At 36.9% G+C, this 26,596-nt stretch overlaps 1 protein-coding gene across 2 annotated transcripts in view; it reads right to left on the bottom strand.

Moving 5' to 3' along the window:
- Nucleotides 1-26,596, bottom strand: part of LOC131071746 (D-xylose-proton symporter-like 2) — a 159,041-nt gene that overhangs the window by 65,693 nt on the left and 66,752 nt on the right. For both annotated transcript variants that reach the window (XM_059209485.1, XM_058007691.2), the window contains exons 3-10: nucleotides 25,903-25,981; nucleotides 8,657-8,716; nucleotides 8,393-8,459; nucleotides 8,162-8,286; nucleotides 7,796-7,897; nucleotides 7,319-7,696; nucleotides 7,076-7,123; nucleotides 6,918-6,980 (exon numbers count right to left, since the gene is read on the bottom strand). In XM_059209485.1, the coding sequence (XP_059065468.1) occupies nucleotides 6,918-6,980; nucleotides 7,076-7,123; nucleotides 7,319-7,696; nucleotides 7,796-7,897; nucleotides 8,162-8,286; nucleotides 8,393-8,459; nucleotides 8,657-8,716; nucleotides 25,903-25,981 (922 nt within the window). The remainder of the gene's footprint in view (nucleotides 1-6,917; nucleotides 6,981-7,075; nucleotides 7,124-7,318; nucleotides 7,697-7,795; nucleotides 7,898-8,161; nucleotides 8,287-8,392; nucleotides 8,460-8,656; nucleotides 8,717-25,902; nucleotides 25,982-26,596) is intronic.

Here is a 26,596-nt window from a genome sequence, read left to right as displayed (position 1 = left end):
GTTGATCTTAGCTTTAATTTTTTGATTCTTTGGAATCCGGTGATTAGAATTTTGGTTGCAGTATATACATTTTGGTTTTGGTCCAACACTTAAGACATTTACCACTAAGTGTTGCCATCAATGTCAAAGGGGGAGATTGTTGGCAAGAGACACTGCAAGTATTTTGAGATTTGTCATTGATGGCAACTCATATCAAATCTGGCGTCCACAACTCATAATTTGTTCATTCCGATAGATTGATTGAAGATTGATTAAGTCCAGTGAGGTTCGGTGAGAAGAACAGTGTATCCAATAGAGCATACAGTTTTGGTTGGTGGATTATTTTGGTTGTGTATTTTGCCTTACAAATTTCGGAGAAGGTTTTTGAATGTGCAATTTACCTTATTCCAAGTTTGTGGAAGATCCAATAGATTGGTTTTTGGAAGAACGGTGGTTATCAGTTGTAACGTGTGAAAATTCAGTATACGGATCTTGCAGATCGATTTTGGTGACTTTGTATGTTCGAGGATGATAAGCCAACATGTGGGAAGCGTGTGGACATCTTGTTTTGGTCCGCATGATTTATTTTGATCGATTTGAGCCGACTTGTTTACACCTTTCATCTTTTGTGTATTGTTCTTGACGCCGACATGAAGAAGACCTAAAATTGGTGATGCGGATATATAAGACAGGTTAATATGATCATTTTTTATATCAGTGGAAGAGTGCAAAGTATGTGTGAGCGATTATGCGCAGTTTCACGTGTGCATAGTGAAGATTTGAGCTCCGGATCATAGCAAAATATCAAAACAGAGCAGTGTTGCAAAACAGAGTAAGAATATGTGTTATGTGCTTAACCGAAACTATATCCAGGCATTTGTTAATGCTATTTTATAGTTCAAACACTCATTGTAAGCTCTTACAAACATTTGTAAGGCAATGAGCCTTCCAAGGATGTAGCCGTTATTTGTAATTTGAGCAGTGAGCTCTAGGTAGTGTGCCTAAATGCATGTGCATTCCCCTTGTGTAATATTTTTATACTTCTATCAGAGTATAATAATAGTGGGTTTGAATTATAGTGTGGTTTTTCCCTTAACCGGATTTCCACGTAAAAATCTTGGTGTTATGGTGTTGTTGATATTTGCTTTGTGTTTCTGCACTTTACTTTTCTTCATATTCATTAAGTGGTGTAAAGATCAAGTTAACAAACTTAAAAATTGCAGAACACTGATTCATCCCCCCCTCTCAATGTTCATTGATTCCAACAGAAACAACCACCCTGTGATCAATAAAAATTGGGGGTATGCATCATCCAGATTACATGAGGTTAAAGTTTCCATTCCACCAAATTTTTCCGGAGATTTAAACCCAGCCTTGTCCAATTGTCGTCTTAACACAGCTTTTCTGACATAAGGAAAATGCCCAACAGCACTTGAATCTGGATAATTATTATGGAATTGTTCTTCTTGACCAGTAGATCATAGAGCACAAATTGAATAGATTTCATATATCTTTTTCTTTTATATTTCCATAATCTAAGCCATTTCTATGTTATTCTTCTAATTGTGGTAGGGACCTGTTGTGACGTTTTCACACATCGCCCCATTGCAAATGGGGACCCATGTTTTTTGCTCGTTTTCGCTTTGCTTTTTAGGGTTTTGGTTTAAATCCAGTCGGTTTTGGGAGCTTTTTGATTTTCCTTTTCTAGAATGCAAATTTTGAATGAAATGAATTCGCCAGAATGGTCTAATTTTCAATTGGAATGTTGATGCAGAGCTTAAATTTGTCTAAGTGTTGAAGATGAAATGTGAATTTTTGTCCAATTGAATATTTTTGACCAAATTTTGACATTTTTGATTTTTGATCCTAGGCATTTCAAATGATTTGTTTTCGCCTTGTGAAGTGTTAAAATGTGTAAAATCATGTTATTTTGGCTTGTAGGAGCAAAATCGCTCCTGTCCCTTAGTGAAGGACGGGAGCTCGTTTTCAAATATTTTACTATTCCTGCAGGGTCAAGATGAATTACGAATTGGAAGTGATGGAGAAAGGCGAGATCTTTCCATTGAATATAAATTGAAGATTTTCATGAGCACAGAAATGCCTCCAGGAGCAAAATCGCTCCTGTCCCTCAGTGAAGGACCGGAGCTACAAATCCAATATTGCTTTGTCCTTGCAGGATTTTAACGTCTGGACGATGTGAAAAGGTCCAAAGAGGTGCATTTTATCAAATGAATATAACTTGAAGTGCTGTCGGGGAGATCAATAGGGTAGCAAGTCCGGCTTGAGTGAAGTCCTGACCCTGAAATTTGGCTAAGTCTGGAATGTCCTGATCCTGAATTTGACTAAGTCTGGAAACTGAAAAAACCTCCAAAAACTAGATTTTGCAATATAACTCCTGGAGGTCTGAAACCACTCTCAAACATCCTGAAAGTATATATGGAATATTCTTATACTTAAATGTTATATTCCATTAAAATTGTCCTGATCGAGAGTGCGAAAAGTCAAATTTCGCTCGTGTCCTTCTCCAAGGGTCCAGAGCGAAAAGCGCTCCTGTCCCTCTCCAAGGGACCAAGGCGAATCGCTCGTGTCCCTCACCAAGGGTCCAGAGCGAAAATGCTTAGTTGAGCCATTCCTGACCTTGTTTGGACGAATCGAGACATCAAAGGCATGGTGAAGGACGAAATGAGCATGATAGAACATCCAGACTTGATCAAAAACAATGAAATGATGAAGTTTTGCCTAGAGGGTCAAATTCGCTCCTGTCCCTCACTGAAGGACCAGAGCGAAGTTCTTCATAAGGTACGTCCTGAACAAAGACCAAGCAAATTTTATGTTCGAAGGCAAGAAAGGAGGTCAATCGAACCCGTTGAAGACAAATTGAAGATTATCAAACGTCAACAAAAGACCAAAATGCTTAAGTTCGCTCCTGTCCCTCAGGAAGGGACCAGAGCGATTTTTGTTGTAGATGATTTTCTCACCAAATTTCAACCGATCTCAAGGCATGATTGAATGAAAGGAGGCATTGCGAATCCGTTGAATATAATTTTCGAAGGTGATGAAGTGAAATGAGGCCCATAAGAGCAAAATCGCTCCTGTCCCTCTCCAAGGGACCAGAGCGATGAGGTACGTCCCTTTCATTTTTATAATTTTGGCGCCAAATAAACATTTCAAATTTTCCTTAAATGCTAAGTTCGATAAAATTGAAAATCTAATTTAATTAGCATTTAATATGGCGTTTGACATTTATTAATTATTTTGCCTTTATTAAAAATCGAAATTTACAAATTAAAAAACGAAAGGCATTTAATTAATTAATTAATTAATAGAAAAAATCGAATTGAAGCGCTATACTTGGAGGTCGGCCTTGCTAAATCATTTAAAAAATTGTTTTATATCCTCAAGTCGGCCTAAGGGATGAATGCAATGCAAGCGCTATATATGGAGGGTGAAAAACAATCATTTTCACATAATCATTTTTAACCCTCTACATGCGATCTTGAGGAGAAGCGAAGATAGTGCGAAGTATTTCATGTGTGGTGCGAATTTCATTCCAAGCAAGGTGGTGCGAATCTTGAAGTTTCCATTTGAGCGAAGTTGCCTAGGACGTCAAAGACATATCAAAGATGGCGAAATTGCTAACTTGAAGAGGAGATCATGTCCAAGACTTGAAGGGTGGCGAAGTTGATAAGAGGAACGTTCTTTTGAAGATCACATCAAGACCATCTTATTTCAAATTTTGCCTAGGCGATTTTATTCATTTTGCATTTTAGAGTTAAGCTCTCAAGTAAGGTATGGCAAGATCTCTTGTTTTAATTTCGAATTTTGATTGTCATTGCCTTAATTTTGAAATTTTGTTTTTCCTTAGCTCAGTCTTTTTTAGGAAATGATTAATAAAGGACTTATCATTAAGTTTCCTAAAATTTGCTCTCTAATTTATGTTATGTATTGCAAAATCATGTTACTAATTTTGAAATGTTGTGTAGGCATCAAATGGAGATCTCTTCAAGGAAAATCAAGCCGGATCCAGGACGGTCTTCGCCAGGACGGTCTTCATCAGGACGGTCTTCGCCAGGACGATCAAACTAGGACAGGGGCGACCTCTTTCAATCCAGCGTTCCAAGGCGAGGTACATCATCTTCCTGCACATCAAGGACGCAAGGAGTTAGAACAAGGGCTCGTTGAAGAAGCAAAATAGTTCCAGATGAATTAATTAAAGCAAGCTTCTCAACAACATCAAGTTGAATATCTACCAAGTTACAAGTGTCAAATGAGGTGGCGTCCTAGTCATCATTTCTCCAATCAGTGAGGTCCACCTCAGCATGTCCAGATTCAATGTACTTAACTCATGGAAGGTGGCACAAACTCCGATGTACCTACCCTGGCGGTCCATTGGTCGATTTTTCTAGAAGGGACATGTGTCCAAGCAATACAATTTTATCATTGGTCAAACATTAAATGTTATGTAATGGTTGTAACAAACCCTAATTAGGGTTTTTCATTGTTGAATCTTGGCCATTGATCTTGAATTGATCTAAGCCATCAAATTGTATTGTGGGCACTATATAAGCCCAAACATTTCATTTGTAAAATTTAATTTTAGAATTAGAGAGAGATAGTATAGAAATAGTTGAAAGTAGTTAGTAGATAGAGAGTAGAATAGGAGGACAAGGCAAGAAATTGTTGCCATTGATTGTAAACAAACTCCATTTTCATTGAAGTAATGGTGAAATATGTCGTTTTCTTGCAATTTGCATGGTTTCTTGTTGAGTCTTCAATCTTAGATGGTAGATAATTAGATGAATGGAGGAAATGTGCTTGATTGATGGTGAAATTCGTATATCCATACTACTAGCAGTTTGTTGATTGCAGACTTGCCTTGTGTAGTCAACTGGAATCGTTCAGCTCAAGCTCAATTTCAATTTGTCGCTTCTTCATTGATATGCATCAACTTGGATGGTATCTATGCCTGCGGTGATGATTTGAACATCATAAAGCTTCCCATAGAAGATCGCACTAGTCTTGTGTAGATGTTCCATTGATGTCAAAACAAGACCTAGTTAGAGTTTCATCAAAAATCAATCATTGCTCCTACATTCTTAGTATTAGGATTAGATCCTCTCTTCGCCCTTATCCTTTTTCCTTTTTTAATCTAAGTTAGTAAGAGCCTGTGTTCCAGCAAAGCAGATCGGAAGTTCAATGTAAGTCCCCTTGTGATTCCAGCAAATCACATCGTACCACGAAGAGCTTATCCACACGTGGAGACCCCACTAAAAGAACCTTGGAGTCTACCTAACTGATCCTTTACGCGAATCTTCAGCAGTTAGAGACTATTTTCTCAAGAGAGGATAAGATGCCTTTAGGTATTTTATTCTGTGTATGATTGTGTACAAAATACACGTCAACAGGACCTAGGACCATGATTAAAGGCGTGCTGATTTAAATGCAAACACTCATTATAACTAGTTTTCTTAATCAGAAGTATCCCCATACATGCTTTTTTTCATAGTGGCATAGTACCAAGTCCAACCCTGTTCTAACATTATACCACCTTCCATATCTGAAACTGTATAACTGAAAATTATATTTCATCTTCATCTCTAATGAATTTGAATCATGATGAATGCATTAATGAAAAACCCCAACCCCAAATAAAAAATGTCAAGTTCCATCATGCCAAACTCCACAAACTGAAAAACATAGTAACCTTACTAAATAAGGGATTATGAAAGAACCAGAAAAGCAGAGAAATTTGATTGTGATAAAAAATCAATGCAAATACCTTTTGAAATCTGCATTAATGTTATATTCAAAATATATTCCTACACACAATTAAAACTTTATTTCTAACATCCTTCTTAATACTTGGCAAACAACAGTATGTAACTGCTAGCAGACTGAAAGATCGTGATAGGGATGTCAACTGAGTGTACAAACACACCATAAGCAGTGTCCCAAATTTACACGTGGACAAAGGTATGTAGTTGCTGTGCAAAGAATATTCTAAATAGGCTTGAAAGAGCCTACATTCACAACAAAGAGAACCTCAGCAAGGAATTGACTTTGCCTTTGATCACCAATGTATCTTATTGTTTTGATATTCAGTTTAAGGTGTATAATTTTGATAAAAGTGAATACGTGTGGGCAGAAAGGGGTCCAGGCAGGAAGAGAGAAGGGGTTATATATACACAAACATACACACAACACAAACCACAAGAAAATGTAAATACATCCATCCATGCATATATATATTTATTTGCTAAGGATACTAAAAACAACCTGAGACATTTTTAATGCTGCGGAGTTTTCAACCATCAAACAAGTTACATAGGATTCGTATCGGTCAGCATTGATTTAGTTTTATAATATTGGGAGTCTGTGGTAAAGAAATTGATCACAGCTAACTAATGCTGGCTGCCAAATAAGGAAAACAATTGAAACGGCCACAAAGCAATCTACAATATATTGATACAGCAGTCAAATCCTGTCTGGATTTCACTTTGTCCTTGTCGATCCCTTATCTTAAGAAGAAGTAAGGCTCTTAATAAAAGCTACAAAATCATTTATAAATTTCAAGCCACGTGATAAAGATATATCAGATTCTGTTCATGTCTTTTATAAAATATTGTGCATTAATAAAGAACCATCAGAAAAATGCAATTACGTGGTTGATGTGAGGAATATAAGCCCTTCCAACATGGCATGATTGCTAGATGGTTTTGGCTATATATTTATACATCTGAACAGAATTTATCCTTGAATGCTCACACTTCAAAAGAAACAGTAAATATTCTCAAGGACAAGAAATTGAAGCATTCCTAGTGTCCTGATATTTCAGGTATACATATAAAATTCAAAGCAAATCAAAATCTATAAAGCATTATTCTGCAGATGAAAATAGATATATATATATAAAGAGCGGATGGGTATCTTATGCACACCTTGAAAACGCCAAGAATTACAGAAACACGAGTAGCATCAGATGCTGCAGAAAATCCTGCACTCTGCAAATCAGATGCACCCAAATACATTAAAAAATTTCCCGGTATTTAGGATTGTATTGCCATCTGATAGGATGACTAAGTAAATAGATTTCTACCTGAAGAATTGAAGCTGCGTAGTACAGTACACTTGGTTGGCCAGTTATCTGAAAAACAAGGCTTATGGATTTATTACATATTAACACTTTCAAAGGTTCTGTATGCAATAAGCAGCTATAGAAGTTTTACAACGGGACTACCAGTCAATAGTCCCAGAACTTCCATAGATACAGATTTGATAGATAATAAAATAGAAAGGAAATCATTGTATGGACTCTTCTCAGATGTTGAAACAATAGTACCTGCTGAAAAAGGACCAGTCCTCCACCAATTGTGAAAGCCTTCAAACTACTTCCCTGAAAAATCTCCCAGAAATTAGCTTCCCGATCTTGACCTTGAAGTGCATATTGTAAGGAATTGTAAGTTTCTTCTAATTCTCCATCACTGGTTACATCGGCAGCAGTCCGACCTCTTAATTTATTCAATGCAGAAATCGCTCTCTCTTTCAATTCTTGCAGATTGCCTTTACCCTGCACAGCCTGGAGAAGAAGCCAACGTGGGGATGGGGGTAACCACCACATGCCAACACCCATAATTAAAGCAATTCCTGCACTTGACCCATACATATATCTCCAGCCACCAATCACATCAATTTCTAGATTACCCACAAGGTAGCCAAGCTGCATAAGGAAAGCAGTTCAATATCAAACAAAATCTCCTCACTTATTGGCATGATATGTTTCACAGAATCAGGATATGGGTGTTGTTCTGACACTCACCAGGATTCCCAAAACTATGAAAAGTTCCTTTAAAGATACTAGTCTTCCACGAACTGTTGATGGAGCAGTCTCTGCGATGTACAAAGGTGCTGAATGCATGGCCTGTTTGGTAGAAACAGTTAGAACTTAGAAGCGATGCTCTTGTGCTGTCAGGAATTCAATGATATGAATCAAAGTCAAATGAAGTTTGCAACAGGTCAAATATCTGCCCAGCTTGATAATATGGAACTTGAATTCATAGAACTTGGATGTAAATAAAAATGGCTCCATGTACAAAAAAATTAAGATGTAATCCATCTACGAGAAAAGAATTCTAAAATAAATCTACAAATCCTCCATTTGAAAAGATAGATGAATAAGCTTTACCAAACCTATAGCAAGACCATATAACAGCCGACCAGCTATAAGCACAGGAAGATCAGGTGCCAATGCTGTTGTGAAAGCTCCCAGCAGATACAACACAGATGCCACAATCAGCTCCCTCCGCCTTCCTTCAGCCAATAAATTTACATCATTAATTTAATATGTTCGTCAGTGTCAGGGATGGTTACCGTTATACATAATTGCTGCATCATCAAATCTGGAAAAATGGAAGACCTAAAAAATCCGCAACATTGAATGCTATAATCGACCCACATAAAGCACCATAAAGGGAGCCACTAACCTGCATAAAACAAAAAGATTAAATTCTGAAAATGTCAAAAAGTGGAAAGGACGTGTACAAACAATCTAGTAAATAACCTACTAAATAAAACTATATTTTTACAGAATTTTAAAAAGTAACTGAAACATCAATATCATTTAGATTTTCAAAAATCTATAGAAATCAAAAGGCCCATGTGCTTAAGTCATTAATCTCACCACAAGACCAGCTTGAATTGATGATAGATTGTACCACGTTGTTCCACTTAATTCAGCCGACTGTGAAATACATAATAAGTTATGAGAATCCAGAGTGCATTTTAAAATAAAGCAGAAAACAAATTAGATCCAATATGAAATAGGGCAACTGAATTAAGCATATGGTATAGCTGATCACACTTTTATTTAAAAAATATAAAGACTGCTTTAGATTTCTTTGTGATTCCTGTTTTTAATGCCATCATGCTTGATTTCTCAAATAACTTCTTGCTTAGTTTTCTGAGTAGCAACAAACGCAAGAGATGCAAGGAAACTAAAGAGCAATAGGATGGAAAAATAAAGCATTGATATTCAATTACATCACCTAAAGACAAGATACTCAAAAGCATGAGGAAGCATGCTTTCTGCAGTCAGATTGATGTTTTTAACAAACTTGCGTTTTTTTTTCACTTTGGAGCCTCTTCCGAAAATAAAGAAAACAAAGATGATTTTGAATAACTTACAAGAAGTATTCAACAATTGTCACTGCTTAAGAAAGGAGAGTACAAAGAAAGACCTTTTAGAAGGAAAGGAGAAATTCAGTTGGAAATTATTTCATATTACTGGAAGAAAATCAATTGAAATAATAACAATTTGTACATATCTAAATTCAAGGATAGTGTTATTCATATATGAGATATAGGGTGAAAGATTCTTGCAACACAGGATTTTTCATGACCCCAAGATTTAATGGGTACTTTTTTGGACGCTTTGCATTTGTCTTGAAACAGTGGGATTACACTGCAACAATTGTAGCATAAATTCAACCTACAAAATCCAAAACTTCAATGTACAAGTGTGAAACACACAAATTTGTTCCACATATGAATAGATACTGAGCCAAAATTCAGAATCAAATGTGGAAACAGTGTTAGCCAAATATTTCTGTGTGCCAATACAACCACAGCTCCAAATCAATATAGAACTCAAATTTCCTAAAAGCATTAGATAAAGATGTTCATGATGACCTCAAAGAGCATTGGACTACTCAATGTAAAGACCTGTGACAGTTTGACCATATCAACTGTTAATGGCTGGTTTCAGCCGCTGAAGTACAATCAGGAAGAAGTTAAAAACAATATGACCATAATAGAGGTTTCCAAGAACATGATGTGAAGTAATATAAAGTGGGCTAAGAAATGCGTAAGTGGAATTTTACTGTGGAAAAACTGCAGAGGAAGGAACTCTGTCATAGGCACAAAATAGAACACAAAAATGAATAAAACTTAGGCAGTAGTCCATTTACAGAGAACAAAAGGCATTCCAGAGTTTATAGGACATATATGAAATTTGAATATACAAAATTATTGGGGTGAAGCTTGTTAGAATTTTGATCAGATGAAGGTAAGCAAATATTTTATTCTTATTTAACTTTGTATATCAGTTTGGTATTAATTCAATTTATGATGACCTACAGGGTTTATATATTCACTGTCTTTGAATAATAATAATTTGATGTAGATTATTAAATCTACGTACTGCAGTATCCTGTAGATTATTAATACAGACTGTTGTATATATCCTTTGATGATCTGCAGGAGATAATCGACAGATGTGAGTCTTCTTCACAGACTGCAGAAACTAATGTCGACTACTGTATGTCGACTTCCTTGTTCTATCATTGTATATCTATATTCTATTGTATGTCGACTTCCTTGTTCTATCGTTGTATACTATATTCACCGACTGCAGAATATTATCATGCACTGTTATATTGGGTCAAACTGTATCTATATTTCCTATCCTATCATACTGCAGAATAATGATGATCTTCAGATGATTGCCGGTTATTGTATTCTCTCGATGCTATTGTACTTGTGCCAAACTGCAGGCAATAGTATTGGTATTATATGTGCTCGGTCGGTCACACATAGAGTCACGGCTCTATGTGGAACCGACATGGTTCCACATAGAGTCGTGACTCCTAGGTGGAGATACGACCCTTGATAACAATAAGCATCGCTTAACAATGTAATCAGCATGATTAATATAATCGATACAATGTTATGATAACTAACATTAATCATCACATTGTAGCGTCCTAAAATTGCCACCACCTTACTCTCAATCAATACCTTCTTTCAATAACATAATACCTCCATCACAATCTAACATGTCTAATATGAACTCTTCGACTGAAGCGACCATTAACAATCTTGCACAAACTGTCTCTTCTCTACAGCAACAAATTGCCTCTATGAATCAATCTACGTTTAGTGTGTTCACATTTGATGTTGCGAGCCCACTTTCTCTTGACATTGTTCGAGCTATCCCTCCTAAGCATGTTGAAATCCCACAGTTGGAGCTTTATAATGGTAAGGGTGATCCTCTAACACATGTTAAGACCTTTCAAACAATATGTACCGATTTTGCTCATGACCAAAGGTTGCTTGCAAAACTGTTTACTAGAACATTAAGAGATAAGGCCCTACAATGGTATTGCTCATTGCCTTCCTATTCTATTACTTCTTTCCAACAACTTGCAAATGCTTTTATTCAACAATTTCAAAACAATATAGGTCCTAAAGTTACTTTGATTGATTTAATGCATTGTAAACAAGGTGTTAAAGAAAAAGTGACTGATTTCATTGGTAGATATAAGCATTTGTGTGCTCAAATTTCTTTTCCAGTACCTGACAATGATATTCAAAGAATCTTTATTTCTAATTTACAAAAAGATATTAGAGAAAAACTTCTGTTTTCTGAGTTTACTTCTTTCCAACAGTTGTGTGCAACTCTTCACAATTATCAACTGACTGTGAGTCAAATGGAACAAGCAAATCCTATGGCTCCGAGTGATAAGGGTGATAGTAGTCAGCAACAATTTGGGAAGTTTAAACCGAACGGAGAGTCCGTTAAGTTCAATGAAAACATCATCAACAACAATGTGAATGCAGCATCAGGTGTGCCTCCTATTTCTAAGTTTTTCAAGAAAGAAAGAAAGTTTACTCCTTTGAATGAATCATTGCATAGTATTATGAATAAGTTATTGGAACAAAATGTGCTTACTCTCCCTCCTATAAAGCAAATAGATCCTGCAAAGATTAATTCACCCTATTTTGATAACAAATCTTTTTGTCAATTTCATCGTCAACCTGGGCATGATATTGAAAAATGTTTTGCTTTAAAGGGTAAAATTCAAGATTTGATTGATAATAATACTATCTCTGTTTCAGGCGTGAATGATAAAGGCAACACATCTGTAGCTCCTCCTAACCAAAATCTTAAGATTTTTACTGATCCATTACCTTCTCATACCTCTAATGCGATTGAGACTAATGATTCCTCTTTCTCGCCTAATGGTCTTTTGTCTATGACTCCGAATGTGATTAACTTTGTAGAGCAGCAGAAAATCCCTAAAGAACCTTCCATCACATTTGATTCCAGTGAAACTATCAAAGCACCTGATGGTCCTTTATATATAGTTGCAAAAGTCAAGAATACACCTTGCCGTGGAGTGCTTATTGATCCTTCTTGCATGGTTAATGTTATTACTGAAGAATTTCTCTTTACTTTGCAATTGAATCAAGTGATCTATGACAAAACAAATGTGGTTGTGAAATTATTTGATGCATTTTCTTCTCCTGCAATTGGTTCTATTACATTACCTATTGAGGTCCATAACAAATCCCTTGACGTGAATTTTGCTATTATTCCTTCATCCGAACAATTTCGTGTGAAGTTAGGCTATCCTTGGCTATCTTCCATGAAAGCTATTGCTTCTCCTATTCACAAGTGTTTGAAATTTCCCCATAATGGTGAAGTTGTTACTGTCAATCATAGTCTCTTTAAACCAGCTGAAAGATCTTCTAGCGTTCCTATTGATTATTTTTGGCCTAAACAATTCCAATCTCTTCCACCGCGAAGTGATCATCTTTTCAAATCTTATCAAAAGTGGAAAACAGATATGATCCTATCTCTAAGTGAACCTAGAACACCCAAACTTGATATTCCTATCGTTCTTGAGAAGGAAGTTCTTCCTTTGAAAGATAAAACTAATGTCTTTTCTCAAGAAGATTCCCAACCCATTCCTATGGATGTGACTATGTCTATGTCTAATAAACTTTCTAAAAGTAGACCTATACCTCCTCGTCATGATGTACTTGGTCTCCTTCCTAAACCAAATATTCCTCCTTTATATGGAGCAGTTCCTCCTCCTTCCTTTTATAAAGAGAAGAGACCTTCCTCTTCTCCTATTATCCAACCTAAGAGACCACAACCTAAACACCCAAGTGATAAGGATGAGAACATTCCTCCTCCTCAATCTTTTCAACTTCCTACTAAGACTAGACGAAATCGTTCTGCACGCGAACGTCGACGAAAGCGTCGTCTTAGAGCTCAGGCAGCTGCTTTTCAAACTTTGCAATCCCCAAAAACACCTTCAGCTAGTATTATTCCATTCTCTCCTCAGCCAAAAATTGAGCCAAAATCTCCTAAACATAAGATGCAAGATGATTTTGATCCTGTGTGAGTTAAAGATCCTATTTTTATAAATCTTGATGATGATATAGATGAAAATGTTATTCATGATGAAAATGTTACTTCTCTTGCTTCTGATAGTGAATATGAATATGTTGATGTTGATAACCATTTATCTAACAAATTTTCTAAAGCACTTATCCTAGCTCCTAGACAAGAACAACGTGGCTTGGAACATGAACATAGCCCTTGTTTGGATCTTGTGATAGCTCCATCTGCTGTGTTGGATGTTCCTCCTCTAGCATGTTCCCTGCCTTCCCAAAATATTGATCAGCAAGATCGGGGGGTGGATGACGTGCTAGACTAGTTTCATTAGCATAGCAGACTCTCTCCTCCTCTCTTTCTTTTGTTACTTCTTCTATGTGTTATTCTCATTCTTCTATTTGTTGTCCTTAGTGTTGTCTACTTGAGGATGATGCAAAGCATTGAGATCTCTTTTGGTCTCTCTCATGTTGACTCAAAAGACACATGTGTTCCCTTCTTCTAGGTGACCTTCATTGATTGGGGAATGAAGAACAATTATGCATACATACATATGATATACATGAATTATCATACAGCATACTGACCCCAAGGAAAGCGAAGTCACCTCGTGCTTTGTGTTTTGTGTCTATTATCCTTGGGTTTATCTCACACTTGGGGGCTAAATCTTTGTGATAACGTGCTCCTTTCCCTTCTCATTTCTTATGTGTATCACTACCTTAAAGCAATCACCCCTGTTGAGGCGTGTGCGATCGCTTTAACGTAAGGGGGCATACACCCCGTCCATATCTCTTCAGGATACTTGAAAATTTCTTGACGAACTTAGCTTTGCCTTGAAAATTTTTGGTATTTTTCTTGCATGACTCATAGTGAGGGAACCTTACTACTGACAGTCATGGTTCTCCCTCGTGATCTTCCCTTTTAATTTGTCAATCGAAGCCCTAAGATCCTTAGTCCACTGGGGGCTTGATGTATCTTGCCTCCTTGACGTGGTGAAAGTCTTTCAATGTTGTTTCCTTGTACTTTACCGGAAGTATGGGCGTACGCTTATACGCCCGCTAAAGTGGGGGCTAAATGTAGCGTCCTAAAATTGCGACACTTGCAATTTCGACTGCATTTGGGTCTTCACGATGGCGACGCAACACTGAACCTGAATGGAGACCCCGAAACCTGTTTGTGAAATCAAAAACTGCATATTTCTGCACCTTGGCCTGATCCTTCCTTGCACCCTGCTGTCCCGGGAGGTGGGACCATGGCGCCCAATGCCCTGGTCCCTGGCCCTATTTTGGGCCCGGTCTCTTATGAGGTCTCGGGTCTTCAAGTTTGCAATTTGGAAAATAATCTTTCTAGGTCGGCCCAAGGTCGGAAAAATCAGTCTTTTAACCCTAATTGACAAGTATATAAACTACATTTCCTCTCCCATTTTGAGGAGGAAGGACATATGTGTACAAGAGGCGGAAGCGCTAGGCAAACATTCCAACATTCAAGCATTCAAGCATTCCTTCAAGCAATTGAGCATTCTAAGTCTCCATTCAAGGCTAAGTGTTGCATTCAAGACAAGGATTCAACCATTGAAGAGGAGATCACTTACAATATACAACATACAACATTTACACCTTCGCATGTAAGAATACAAACATTCTTACAACAAGGTATCAGTACTTGTTTACATTACAAACATTTACATTTATAGCATTCTCATTTCTTGGTTAATTCCAAAACCGGGGTTTGACCTAAGGGCAAACCCCTAATCCCTAACCCCCCAATCCTCCTCTCTTTTCTGTGTGTAGGTTGCAGGTACGCGGCTGTAATTGAAGATCTGGAATCCTTGTGCAGAGACGAACAGATTCCCCTTCGTTTCGCGGATTTTTCGGAGGACCGTGTGCACGCCGGGCGCCATCGTCTCGTCAACTTTTGCTCAAACTTGCAGGACAGCATCATCTCGACATTTTACTGCTAATTCCAGGTCCGCAGCTTCATCCCATGTTTCTATTTCTGTCTGCAAGCGAATCTTTCCTGCTTTCACCTACACTCCTAGTTCAATCCTTCTATCTACATTCTTTACAAAAGAGGGTAGCCTTGCTGTCTAAATCCTTGAAACTCATTTAGAATCTAGTCTTGCATTGTGTGGGATTGGATCTTGTGGGTTTCAACCCCTCTTTTGAATGTAAAGTCTCTCCTAAGTGAAAACCGTCAATCCTAGTGACCTTCTCTCTCCTTGGAGTGGGGGGGGGAACACCTAGGGTTCGATTTTCCGCTTTACACACATATATATACATCGATTATGTTAATATCATTGATGTTATGTATGATTGATAATATAAGCAATTATCAATTGTACATAGAATCAATGGTATGCATAATCCGATACTCATATAGATGATGATTGAAGCAAATCGATCATACAGTAATATACTCTGTGATCAGAATGTTAATCTGCGGTGATGTATAATCAAGGATAGAAATAAGGAATTAACTTTCAAATGTCTAAGGCCGTTAGGCCATTTAGACATTTGAACAATTTAGAATCATCTGACCGTTGCTACATATTTCAACACTCCCTCTTAGCTAGGGAGGAATATTTCTATCCTTCAATAAGTTACAACACTTTATTGTAAACACAACAATTCCATTTATTGTATGAGAGATATCACCTCACCGTGATATCAAGAGTTATGTCATATCCACGGATATCACGCCGCATGATACCCACCATAATCTCGTAATGTAATACCCACCATTATGGCTTGTCCACGGATATCACGTCTCATGATATCCACCTTAATGGAAAATTTAAGGATATTGATTCATGGCATGTCCACGGATATTACGTCACATAATATCCACCATGAACATCTTTGTTAGTAACATCATCTAGCATGGCATATCCATAGATATCATTTTCTCATAACATCCACCATGAACAGATATTACTTAGAGATGACAACCATCATGACATGTCCACGGATATCACGTCTCATGATATCCATCATGATGGTAAGATCAATATTGTTAGATCGTCATCTTACAATAAAGATCAAAAATACAAGTGTCCATCATTGAGAGATCGTCACTTCCAAATAATGTTCACAGGGGCTCAACAAGCACTGAACCAATGTAGTCATGGAGTCACACACATGAACCATATCAGATTAATAAAATTTTATTAATAAGAGTTCACAATTTAAAACATCTTAAAGGAATACATTAGTATTATGCAACCAAATCAATGTAGCTTAGACTCAATCTCAGCTAAAGCTGTACATTTTCTACCATACCAAGCTTACCTCAAGAGTATGCAAACTTTAATCTAGAGAGAGGCTTGGTGAGGGTATTTGTAGTTTGTTCATTTGTACTAATATATCTCAATTGAATAACATACCTTTCCGCTTGATCTCTGCATGCCTTGACCTTTCATGTAATGCAAGGTTGGAGTCTGCATCACTCTTTGTGTATTCCAAGCTCACCAAGTCTCCACCTATTCAAGAACCTCATGACCTAGGAGTCAGTGTAAAGGCTTTCCAACCTATATATATGAGACTCCATCTCATAAAGCATAGTTTTATGATTGATCACTACAAAAATTAACTTGACATAGTCCACTCCCTTTGAATCAATATGATCAAGATCCTTGGATATCAATCGAAGCATATTCTCTTAGCTACTCCCTCTGTCATGGAAGCATCCCCTTCTCACAATGGTCCCAATCATGGAAGATATCTTGCTTCAGGAGACTCTCATCATCTGGTATGATCTTCATACAGTTGGAAGTGCAAGATCCATAACCACCATGGATCTACTATCATAAGATTGAGCCCTAGGCAGGAATATGACCATCCTGAGATTTAGAACAAAATCTCCTTGCAGTATGCTCCCTCTCACTAGGAAAGCCTTCTTGTCTCAAATTGCTTTGTAACCCTAGATGCTATCATCATCTGCACAAATGCCTCCAAGGCTTTCACAAGTAAATTGTTGCACTTCTGCAGGAAAATATTTGTTTTATAAAAAAATGGAAATGCGAAATCTCAGAATCTCCACTAAAGTCCTTTGTATATTCCTCTTGAATTTCAATCTCTTCATCACAAATGGAACTTCAAAACTCTATAACCTCTTCCAAGTCAGTATATGAATCCATCTGAATCCTTTTGCGAAAGAGTCTCACCAACATTTGCAATGGAAGCTTGAGGCATAGTCCTGGTTGGACATTGCATTGCATAGTGCCCATATTTGTCACATCTAAAACATTGGATTTCTGAAATATCCTTCTTTTGAATGTAGGAGCACCATTGGATTCCTCATCTTTCTTCCTTTTAAAATATCCTTTCTTACCTTTCATCTTTGAGGAGTGCGAGGCAAGAACATGAATATCTTCATTTATGGAGCTTTGGCCAATGCCTCTTATCGCCAATCTAGACTCTTCTTGAATGCAATCTGTTTTTAGACAATCAAACTTAGGAAGCTTAGATCGTGCACTTATCCCTTGAATGAATGATTCCCAAGAAGAAGGGAGACCATTGAGGGCTAACATGGTTAACTCTTTACTTTCAATTGTGTGACCAATGGTGGAGAGCTGGTCTCTCAAATTCACCCTTGATCATTTTTACATGATGGGAGTTGTTGTTTTAGGGCAAGAGCTCGACTTGTGTTTTTTATCTCATACAATGTTCTCTAATGATTTGAACATGTCATAAGCAGTCTCCATCTTGAAGATAATTGGCACGATATGATCTTTCACTGAGTCAACTAACATCTTCATTGCTTTATTGTTCTTTCTCATCCATAGAAGCTTTTTATCTTCTTCTTCTAATTATGGTATAGTTTTCTTTACGAATTCATCTAATTCATTGTCTCTTAAGGCAATCATAATCCTAAACTTCCAAGACACAAAGTTGGAAGCTCCTTCAAGGCGATCCTCGAATCTAACACCATTCACCATTGTGACTTATAGAAGAGAATGAGAAATCGAGGGTATATGAAGATTAGTCTTGCCTAAATAAATCTGATCTAATCTTATCCTTATGCTAGCTCTGATACCATGTTAGAATTTTGATCAGATGTAGGTAAGCAAATATTTTATTCTTATTTAACTTTGTATATCAGTTTGGTATTAATTCAATTTATGATGACCTGCAGGGTTTATATATTCACTGTCTTTGAATAATAATAATTTGATGTAGATTATTAAATCTACGTACTGCAATATCTTGTAGATTATTAATACGGACTGTTGTATATATCCTTTGATGATCTACAGGAGATAATCGACAGATGTGAGTCTTCTTCACGAACTACAGAAACTAATGTCGACTATTGTATGTCGACTTCCTTGTTCTATCATTCTATATCTATATTCTATTGTATGTCGACTTCCTTGTTCTATCGTTGTATATCTATATTCACCGACTGCAGAATATTATCATGCACTGTTATATTGGGTCGAACTATATCTATATTTCCTATCGTATCATACTGCAAAATAATGATGATCTTCAGATGATCGCCGGTTATTGTATTCTCTCGATGCTATTGTACTTGTGCCAAACTGAAGGCAATAGTATTGGTATTATATGTGCTCAGTCAATCACACAGAGAGTCACGGCTCTATGTGGAACTGACATGGTTCCACATAGAGTCGTGACTCCTATGTGGAGATATGACCGTTGATAACAATAAGCATCGCTTAACAATGTAATCGGCATGATTAATATAATCAATACAATGTTATGATAACTAACATTAATCATCACATATATATACATCAATTATGTTAATATCATTGATGTTATGTATTATCGATAATATAAGCAATTATCAATTGTACATAGAATCAATGGTATTGTTGATGTGTTTTTCATGCACATGCGAACACAAAATACAATACCAAGGTATCTTATCCTCTCTTGAACAAAGTTTCCCCAAATGTTGAAGATTTCGCCTAAGGATCAATCGAGGCAACTCCAAGGTTCTTGTATGTAGGTTCTCTACGTGTGGATAAGTTGTTGTGGTATGATGTGATTTTGCTGGAATCACAAGGGGACTTACATTCGACTGCCTGAGCATTTAATTTGTTGGAACTTGAATCTTATCTACTGGCTAGAAGATAAAGAAGTATCAAAAGTCATAGAGTTTGAAGAATCTAATCTAAGACCTAGAATGCAAGAAGATGGATGAACAACTAGGTGGAGTCCTACTGGGCTGGGTCTCACCATCAAGTTGAACAATTCGACGCCACCTCAGTACAATCTTCTAAAGGAATTTTGGAGATGTTCAAATCGTTACACCATCAAACACTGATCGCCATTCAAGTTAATGCATGAACAATAGACGCGTAACGACTCGAGATTAAGCTTATTCAATGCCAGTTGACCACGCAGGGTGCACTTACAGTCAACAAGAGGCTAGTGGTTTGGACTAGGCCGATTCCACGCGAGTGGATTCAGTAACTTCCTTCATTCAATCTAATTATTTACCATCTAAAATGAAGATGCAACAAGAGACCATGCATATTGCAAAGAAACAACATATTTCACCATATCTTCAACGAAAATGGGGATCATTTACAATCAAGGCAACAATTTCTTGCCTTCTCTTCCTAATCTACTCTGATTGCTATTCTATTCACTGTTCTAGCTACTAACTCCTATTAGCTAACTTTTAACTATTAACTAATCTCTGACTATTATTCTTTACAATTGAAGAGCTAGAGCTTTATATAGAGAGCTCTTTACAATTCAACGACTCTGATTGATTTACAATCAATGGCTAGGATTACAAGATGAAAACCCTAATTAGGGTTTGTTACAACAAACTCCTTTAACCAATGAGAAAATTACATTTCACGTGTGGACCAATAGGAAATCGGGGTAGGTGCCTCGAAGTTTGTGCCATCACTGGTGAGTCAGGTGCATTGAATGTGGACATGTTGAGGTGGACCTATCTGACTGGAGGAATAGTGACTGGGATGCCACCTTGCCTGCGTTTATGCTTGGTTGGTCTTCCTCTGTCCTTGGTGAACTTGATGGATGATGTAGCCCCTTGACTCCTATGCGTTTGATGAAGCCTCCTCCTTGATTTTGCATTATGATGATAGGAAGTCATGGTCAAGTCAAATTCTTTAGTAGCTCTCTTTGTCTTGAAGTGTTTGTAAGATCTTTCCTCTAACATTATGTGATCTCTTAATGTGGTAGAATGAGGTCCTCGAAGATGGCTTGGAACTCCTTGAACACTTGAAATCTCCCAATGCTTTTGGAGTGTCCTTGATGATGATGGGACTGGAATAGGTCATCCTTGTCCTAGCTTGATCATCCTCCATCTGCAAAACAAACCAAAAGATGATTAAGTATACATGATACATTTATCCCAACATAGCATTTCTTACCTTAAATCATTAACAAGGCATCAAAATGGAATTCGCTCAGGATCATCTCTAGGGACAGGCCCTATAAAAATTTCACTCTAGACCCTTTGGAAGGGTCAGGAGCGATTTTTGTCAAATGCACAAATCTTGACCATTTCCTTTAACCTCACTTCTAAGCCTGGCTTTTACGTCTTATCCTCATCTCAATCTTACTCAATTCCCAAAGTGATGTCAATTTCAAAGTGTTTTTGGCAAGAAATTAGGCTACCTTAGGATTTCGCTTTGGACCCTTTGGAAGGGTCAGGAGCGAAATTCATGTTTAAGACACAATTCCATCCCTTCCTTGCTCCAAATTGCTTCTCAAGGCAAGTATATACTAGTCTTCTCTCCACCAATACCTTAGGAATCCATATCTCAATCTCAAACATGAGCAAATTAGATGCTTTTGAGAATTTCGCTCTGGACCCTTTGGAAGGGTCAGGAGCAAAATTTATACTTTGCTTGTTTTCCCTCACTTAGCTCTATCCTTCTTACTTCATTTCCCCTTGATTCTCACCTTTGGATCCCTCTCTCATAAAGGCAATACTTGTTTGAGCCTCAATAAGGCCTGAAAGGAAAAATTCGTTGTAGACCATGGCCAAGGACAGGACCTATAACGAATTTCGCTCTGGACCCTTTGGAAGGGTCAGGAGCGAAATTCATGTTTTAGCTCAAAATCTTCACTATTTGTGATCACAACCCATTCAAATGCATGCCTAGGGGTATTCTTAAGCTCAATCAACCCTGATCAATGTTTGGCTCAACACAAAATTGGGAGAAAAAGGAGGTTTTGAGAATTTCACTGTGGACCCTTTGGAAGGCTTAGGAGCGAAATTCATGTTCTAGGCTTGATCCTTCCTTTCTTTAACTCCAATCTACAATGCAAGGCAAATATACACTAATCCACCCTTAACCACGCCATAGGAAACAAGTTTTGACCTCACACAAGGAGAAAATAGGTGTTTTGAGGAATTTCGATCTAGACCCTTTGGAAGGGTCAAGAGCTTGAAAAAATTTCGCTTTGGACCCTTTGGAAGGGTTAGGAGCGAAATTTGCAATTATGCTCAAATCCTTCACTTTTCATCACTTCACTTTGTTTCACACCTCAATACTCTCTCAACCACGCCATAGGGAGGAAGGGTCAATAGCTTGAAAAAATTTCGCTTTGGACCCTTTGGAAGGGTTAGGAGCAAAATTTGCAATTATGCTCAAATCCTTCACTTTTCATCACTTCACTTTGTTTCGCACCTCAATACTCTCTCAACCACACCATAGGGATAAGGTTTATGAGGCAAATTAGGACCAAGAAGAGAGATATAAGGAAATTCACTCTGGACCCTTTGGAAGGGTCAAGAGCGAAATTTGACATGCTAGGCTCTCCGTCCAGAAGCATATATGGAATATAACATTTAAGTATAAGTGACTTATACTTTAAGTTATATTCCATATATATTGTCAGGATGTTTGAGAGTGGTTTCGACCTCCAGGAGTTATAATGCAAAATCTAGTTTTTGGAGGATTCTTCAATTTTCTAAACTTAGTCAAATTTTAGGATCAGGATGACATTCCAAACAGCGCCAAATTTCAGGACATTTGAGGATCACGATGACATTCCAGACTCCTTAAGGCGAATTCACTTTGTCCTTGATGCGAGGGATGGGACCTAGGAGGACATTATGCATTCAACCAAGGTTTGATTTAGCAACTTGAAGTGCAACCGGATAATACACAAAAAACACCCTAGGAATTATCTAAATAACCCCTAATCACTCAATTGACCTGACCTCTTGAGGAGATCCACCTGACTCAATCCCTTCAATGCAAAGGCTAAGACACTAAAACGACTAACAACAAAACCAAAAGGGCTAACCCCAAAAAGCAAAAAGTGGGGGTCCCCATTTGCAATGGGGTGATGTGTGAATACGTCACAACAGGTATGCATAATCCGATACTCATAGAGATGATGATTGAAACAAATCGATCATACAGTAATATACTCTGTGATCAGAATGTTAATCTGCAGTGATGTATAATCAAGGATAGAAATAAAGAATTAACTTTCAAATGTCTAACGCTGTGAGGCCATTTAGACATTTGAACAGTTTAGAATCATCCGACCGTTGCTACATATTTCAACAAAGCTATGCCACAATAATTAGGAACCCAAGGTGCAGCAAGTTTCAGAAAAGAACTTTGCTTGGCAAGCTTTGAGAAGTATTAAGCAACGGTAGCAGTATGAAAATGGACAATTAGAGTAATTCTACAATAATCTCATAAAAACAAAGAAATGTGGAATTCATTAATCAACTTAAAATTATATTCTCCTAGATTCTGATCAACAAGTAGAAGTAATAGAAGAATATGTAATCTGCATTAGCCAATGGCTGAGAAAATAACATGAAATTAAGTCAAAACTCTAAAAGCCTAAATGATTGATAGGGTGGTAAAATTCCACAACTCTGCCCAAAGCCTTTTCTTCCAATCCAAAATACATCAATAGATTATGGGAGAACGCATGTGCGCAATTTCACAAACACTTGAGAATAATCAATAATCATAATAGCTATTAGACAAGCTCCTAAAAAGACTCTGAAACCAATAGAATACTATTGCAATATTGCTTGCAGTAGGTATTAGCCATGGGGATAGAATCAGAAACAGATGTACAAAAGACTATTCAGTTATGACCTCCATTCCACTTTTTAAGGATAAGGTGTCTGATAGCTGATAATTCTTTGCATAATTTATAAGTAGTTCCCAGAAAATATTGGACTAAAATGAGGCTTCCTAACAATCCAGAACCAAATTAAGCTCTGTAGAAAAAACTACAGGGTAATTGTAATGTCCCCACTTTGAAATATAATAATTATAATAATGATAATAATAAAATTAAAATACAAAAAATAAAAATTAAAAAATTAAATTATAATATAAAAGAATATAATTAAATATAATTAATTAAATTTAATGAAGTTAATGAATGGTCAAAAGACATGGAAGGAAAAGTTGTGACTCCCTCAACAATGAGATATAAAAGGGATAAGAGAACCCCATTTGAGAGGGTGACAATTTGAAAATCAGAAGTGCAGATCTGATTTAAATAAGAAGTGCAGATCTGATTATGAAAGGTTGTGTCTCTTTCAAAAGGCAGAAATAATGAAGAGTTGCACTCTTTCAAAGAGTGCTAATGGTGAAAGGGTGTGTCTCTTGCCAAAGGGCATACATGATGAAGAGGTGTGACCTCTCCCTCACATTGAGACATATAAAGAAAAGGAATCAAAAGGATCCAATGGGATCATCATCGATTAGATCAGATCAAATCAAATCAGAACTGTTATTAAGCTACAGGCAGTAACATCCTTGCTCTTGGTGGTATGCATGAGGACGTGCTTAATATGTAGAATTTAATAGTAATATTAATATAGACTGCAATATGTATGACAGTCATACTTAATTTTATATGTATTCATAATACATGAGAAGTTAGCATACATATAGTCTAAATCATGTTATTACTGTCAGTATTTAAGAAGATGGGGATGAGATGTTCCAAAGAGAGGCAGTCTAAATCCAAGCAATAGGTTAAGTCCCAAGATAGGGTGGGGATCAGTGACCCATAATATAGACTACAATATGTATGACAGTCATACTTAATTTTATATATATTCATAATACATGAGAAGTTAGTATACTTATAGTCTAAATCATGTTATTACTGTAAGTATTTAAGAATATGAGGATGAGATGTTCCAAAGAGAGGCAGTCTAAATCCAAGCAATAGGTTAAGTCCCAAGATAGGGTGGAGATCAGCGACCCATAATATAGACTGCAATATGTATGGCAGTCATACTTAATTTTATATATATTTATAATACATGAGAAGTTAGTATACTTATAGTCTAAATCATGTTATTACTGTCAGTATTTAAGAAGATGGGGATGAGATGTTCCAAAGAGGGGCAATCTAAATCCAAGCAATAGGTTAAGTCCCAAGATAGGGTGGGGATCAGCGACCCATAAGCCTTGAGGGTATAGACCCAAGATAAGTAAGGGCTTGGATCTGTAAACTTTGAGGGAACCTATTGTATTTGGTCTCTAAGCACTTTGGTAACATGCATAGACCCTTCTCCCTTAAAACTGAAGTAGTAGCAGGGTCTGATATCTGTATTAAGAACTATGAATAATGAAATTAATCATCTAATGAGGAAAGTAAATAAGCACTTGTTAATAACTAATCAATTGAAGAATATCAATGACTGGCTTCATGATTAGCCTCTCAATCAATTTTAGTATATTGAAATAGATTAATTATGTTAATCAGGTAGGGGAGATTACAGTAATAATCTAGACAGAGAGATATATGAACCTATTAGAAGGATGCATACCAGATTTCAGTTCCTGACCATCTGCAGCAAGGACTTGAGCGAAGAAAATGGACAAGCATGAATGTCTCTAGTACCTTCATATCCCATACATAGACTTGAAAGTACCAGCTCTGCAATTTGCTGCCCAGTTCTTTCACCTTGATAATAAGATTTTGTTGGTTTAGAACTGCTTTCAGTTGCTTAAAATGTTAAAGCAACCATTAGTAGACTCTGATTCCTTTGGAACCTTTGGAAAGGGTGTAGCTAATAATGAATGAAAAGAGAACAGGACAGTAGAAAGACCAGCAACTGGATAAGATATACAAATGGTTCGATCCTTAGAGTAGCATGCTGTGACCCTTGACAAAAGACTGAACCACTAATAATGGAAGCCTGGCTGCAGTGCTGGCAGAAGGTGAAATGCACATTGAAATAAGATGTGCTGCATAATTGCAGTGAGAATTTATCCTTGATATCCCTACAGGTTTTCATAATGTGCAAAGAGACATTATTGAGACAAAGCTCCATCCTTCAGAGCTTTAAGCATAGAGGACGATTTTGGTGCACTTTGATTTAGCAGAGGATGGCATGAGAAAAGAATTCTAGCAATTTAAGCATATCACCACAGAACAGAGAATATTTATATCAAGCTAAAAATTCTGTTGGCAGATTCAATCAAAGGATGAGTAAATATTGGTATGACAGGTGAAAATGGATGGAAAATGGTGGACCGCTCTCAATGAAGGACCTTTTAGGCACTCAACCAATACAGGGAGGAGACCAGGGACTTCATCTCCTAACTCCCTGCCAAAATAAGGTTTGTCAACCTCTAAAAAATCCCAGTGAGTGCAGTTGTAAGGCACGCAATGCATTTTGATGATTCTAAATAAAGCTGCCTTAATTATAGTTAAAAATTAAAATACAAGAGTTAAACAAGACCAAATGAATTTAGCTGATATTTGAATCAAAGGAAAAAAGATCTATACCTGTAATGACACAGAAGCGCCTGAAGTTGCACCAATGTCATAGCCAAATAACAGACCTCCCAAGGCTGGAAACAGAAATCTGCATAATACACATCAGATAAATGTTAAGGAGCCCTTGAATAGAATTTGAAGAAACTTGATGGTTTGCTTCAATTTAATGTATTTGATTCCATCCTGTCCTATACTAATTGAGCTGAAATATTGAAAATTGATATTTTAATCATTTAAAATGAATGCTTCTTTATGAATTCAAGTGGAGGTTGCAAGTATGTGCTTATGTGTAGGTTTTTATTATATAGAAGTCCCACAAAAATAATTTGCACGAGATATTGCCATTTGAAAATCGCCTATCAGACTGAAAATGCAAATGGAGAGGGGGCAAAAAATTCTCTTACATATGCTGACATCAGCATCACATAAGCAGAGAATATTCTCTGATCTGCAGCATATGCCTGATGCTAAAAAAATCCTTTCCTTTTTAAAAGGTTGTTTGAAATTTTTTTATTAAAAAAAATTAAAGTGGGATAGGGGCCATGTGGAGCCACCTCAATCCTTACAAAGAACAAATCTGCAAAAGAATTATGAACCTGCAAAAAATAACTGTTCACATACTATGGGGCCCAATTAGAAACAATAAATCACAACTCTATTGCGGTCAACTGAAAAATGTGTGTCCCCAAAGCAAATCACATAT

The sequence above is a fragment of the Cryptomeria japonica genome, chromosome 8 (genome assembly GCF_030272615.1).
Source record: "Cryptomeria japonica chromosome 8, Sugi_1.0, whole genome shotgun sequence".
Lineage (NCBI taxonomy): Eukaryota > Viridiplantae > Streptophyta > Pinopsida > Cupressales > Cupressaceae > Cryptomeria > Cryptomeria japonica.
The sequence above is the reverse complement of the archived record's forward strand: the minus strand, read 5'-3'. Positions and strand labels throughout refer to the sequence as shown.